General features: G+C 38.2%; 1 protein-coding gene across 1 annotated transcript; it reads left to right on the top strand.

Annotated features, from left to right (window-relative positions):
- Positions 1-1,822: 1,822 nt before the first annotated feature.
- SJAG_06599 (hypothetical protein) lies at positions 1,823-3,462 on the top strand (the record flags this gene model as incomplete). The annotated part of the gene is made up of 1 exon (XM_011050723.1): positions 1,823-3,462. One exon carries the CDS (start codon positions 1,823-1,825, stop codon positions 2,588-2,590), a length of 768 nt encoding a protein of 255 aa, XP_011049025.1. The 3' UTR covers positions 2,591-3,462.
- Between the last annotated feature and the right edge of the window lie 86 nt (positions 3,463-3,548).

Genomic DNA, 3,548 nt, shown 5'->3' on the forward strand with positions numbered 1-3,548 from the left:
CCAGACATTTCTTCTGCAGCCTTCCTGGGCCCATTCAGCTAAGTGTCCAATTACGTTGACCAGGTTTAGTTCCAAACAACCGTGATCCGGCCTAATCATTGTTCGTTGGCCGTTTATGCTGTTCCCGTAAGTGCGTTGGGGGTCCGCAGGATAGGTTTTCTTGGTATCTGAGGCAGGTGTCATCACTAAGATGATCTTCCCAGATGTCTAGTAGGTTGAAAAGCTTGCATCCCAAAATGTCTTTCAACAAATCAGCCATATTGATTACAAGGCAATTGTTGCAGTGTTATGAAAAGCGAAATGGGAATGAAACAAGTCATCCACAGTAACCGTTGTGACGTAAATGTAAGTAACATTTGCCTTTGCTTTCCTTTTTCTTAAGCTCAACCCTCACTTCCACCATTTCTAGTGATTGAGTTCAATTTCGTCAAATGACAAGAAAAATAGTTTATTTTGCTACAACACGTAATTTTAAATATTGCGTAGAGGTTTATTAACATTACTAAAATTAGAGATTTGATATAACGCTATGCAACAGAAACCCAATAACTATCAGAATGATTAGCACATACTTTATATTATATTTTAAATATCACCATTGCTATCATTGTTTTAATGTAAAGCGAAACTTAGTTCCACAGTATTTACGCAAATGTTTCGCATTAGACAATAAGCTATCAAAGTAAGCGAGTACGACGACACATTGCCTCATGCCATACCTGGAAAGAAAAAGTCTAACCCTACCCTAGTATGCAGCAGTATCATAACCCTTACCCTGAAAGTTCTTAGTATAAAAGAAACGTCTTTTCTTCTCTACAAACCATCATCAGTAGTGGTTTTAACTTACTTTGTTATACAAGTAATTAAAATCTATCCCGGGGTCAAGTATGATGATTGGAGCCGAATGGCCTAGAAAATGCATCCGTTCCGTCCTCGGAGATGATTGAGTAGCTGTCCCGGTCGGTGTCTCAGGTGGGACATTGTTGGGTTGTTGTTCGCACATAATAGAGTAAATGAATTTCACTTTTTCACGATGTTATTTGGCAGTGAGTGGGCGAAGGGAACTTTTTACGTTTTGCTTAAAGATCTGGTTTACGGGATCTGGCTTTATTTGAGGTTAAGTCCGTCGGTTGGGACTCGGGCCCGTTCGGGGCTATAGTTGTTTGATGAAAAAGTATGCTGTTGGTTGGGTATACGACAACCGAGGACGCTGCCATTGTACAGTGTGAGTTGTGGATTACAGTTTGACTAATTTTCTTAGACTTAAGCTTGCTATTTAATGCCGTCTGTAGTTTTCGTGTTGCTGTTAACGCGATGAGTGCATAAGCCTTGGTAACGCCGATACCCTTTTATTATTTAAAGATAAATAGATTGCTATACTTTAACCTAATTAGACATTACTAGCATATTTTTTTGAACTTCTTTTTTTTTTCGTGATGCTACATCACAGACTTTTATGAAAAAGTTATCTTCCACCTTAACATATGCTTGTCCATTTAATTAAAGATGTGAGGAGTTGTGAGTATTTTTAACGCTGAAAATTTCAAATGAAGGTTTTTGAATTCTAAATCTTCAAAAACAGAGATTTTTTTCCTTCATATCAACATTATGGACGATTTTTGCGCATGAGTGACATACTGTTTGCAGCGCTCTTTTCCATTCAGTTGTCATGCTAAGATATATCTCAAAACACTCCATCATTTTACAGTCAAAAACTTACTACTAACCCTGCCAACCCTGTGTATCAGACGAACCTACCAAATCGGCAAAATTAGTTATAAGGGAGGCGTCATAATTCAAATTTGGTGTTACAGTCTGTGATATGCCTGCTTTGAGGAAAAAAGTGCGACGTCGGCGTAAAAAAATATCATGCCTTAATTGTCGGCAAAAAAAGCTAAAGTGTGATAAATGTCTTCCGTGTTCACGATGTAAGGAAAGAAAACTTGAGGCAAGTTGTGTTTATGAGAATAATTACGAGGCACCCTACTCAAAAGATGATGCTTCATTTATATGTGATGCAAACCAGCATATTAATTATGGTTTCGAGTCAAACGATGATGAGAAATTTCACTTCTATCGTCCGCTTGTCTTGTTCAATATGATTCAGAAGTGCGCTCGTGCGAAAGGTATTCCTGTTGAGACGCTTTTTTCGTCGATTACCATTTCTGGTATAGAAGATGCAGCATCTTACCTTAAAGTTCTTCCCCCGTTACACATCGCAGACTTGATGCTGGATCTGTACATTGAGCGATTTGACTCTGTTTTCCCAATTATTGAAAGACACAGTGTTAAAGACACTGTACGTTGCCTGTATAATAGTCCCCCTATATTTCCTGTCGTAGGGCGGCTGGAGCTTTTATTCGTAGTACTATGGGCCTCACTTAAAGTTGAAGAGCTCCCGTCTTCGTTACTAGAGTACTTTGAGCAGACGGGTGATTCAGCTACAGGTTTGGCTGAACGTTTCAGGCAAAAAATTGATACTCTTGATGATTTTCGGACCAATTTGCGTCATCTGGCTGATATTAATTTTTTGAAACACTTTCAGTTCAAGCGTATTTATCGTTCCTCTTTAATTCACCCCATGATATGAATAAAAAGCTTTGTACTGCTATTCATTACGGAAGGTCGATAACCGCTCATCAAAAAATTGAAGATGATGTTAACTTGATGAAAAAATATAACAAACTATGGTTTGTCGTAACCCAAATCGATGCCATGTCATCCATTTTCTTTAATTTCCCTCCGTGGATCCAGTTTGAGGTGGACGGTAGTTTCACACGTAATAGAGAGGACATAAGCGATGAGAACGAGTACTATTCACAAAAGCTCTTTGGTCAAATACTAAAAGTAGGTCTTCAAATGTGGAAAGACCAGCATCTTTCTTCTGTCAAAAACTTCACTAAAAAGCTAGAGGATTACAACGTTCTACTCTCACAATTAAGTCTTCAAGTAATGAACTGCTTAGACATGGCGGGGGATGCAGCTGAAACATTTCGATTTAACTTATTTAAGGCTCTGCTATTGAAGATCAGGACAAATTTATACCTGTATTACCCGTACGCTGATTCAGTGGAATCAGGTTGTTATGACAGTCAAATAAAAGTGTTGGGTAGTTTATGTTTGAAAAAAACTGCCCATCTCATTTCAATGTTCAATGAATCAAAATCATTTGGTTGGAGAAAAATCTTGACCATCTTTTCATTGGAGGGACTTGCTTATATACCTTTTTGTGCATTGCGCAATATTCATTATGGAACGGAACCGCTCGACTATGCGGCATTTTTGTTGGACGACAGCTACATACGTACTGATTCCAAGTGGTGTGAAGTTCTTAAGTCTTTTCAACGTTTCATACTATTATTCTCAGAAATAAAAGAGGACGACAATTCAAAGAAAGCACTTATTCCATTAACTGCTGATCCGCTGTTCGCATGGAATTTTTTGGATTCTTGGTTGTTATGAGACGAACTAATGCGAACGAGGTATTCGTTTTCTCGTTCAAAACTTATTACCCCCCAGTGGTGTGGATATTTTTCTGTAATGTTTTA

This window comes from Schizosaccharomyces japonicus (assembly GCF_000149845.2).
Source record: "Schizosaccharomyces japonicus yFS275 unplaced genomic scaffold supercont5.2, whole genome shotgun sequence".
In the NCBI taxonomy this organism is placed as follows: Eukaryota; Fungi; Ascomycota; class Schizosaccharomycetes; order Schizosaccharomycetales; family Schizosaccharomycetaceae; genus Schizosaccharomyces; species Schizosaccharomyces japonicus.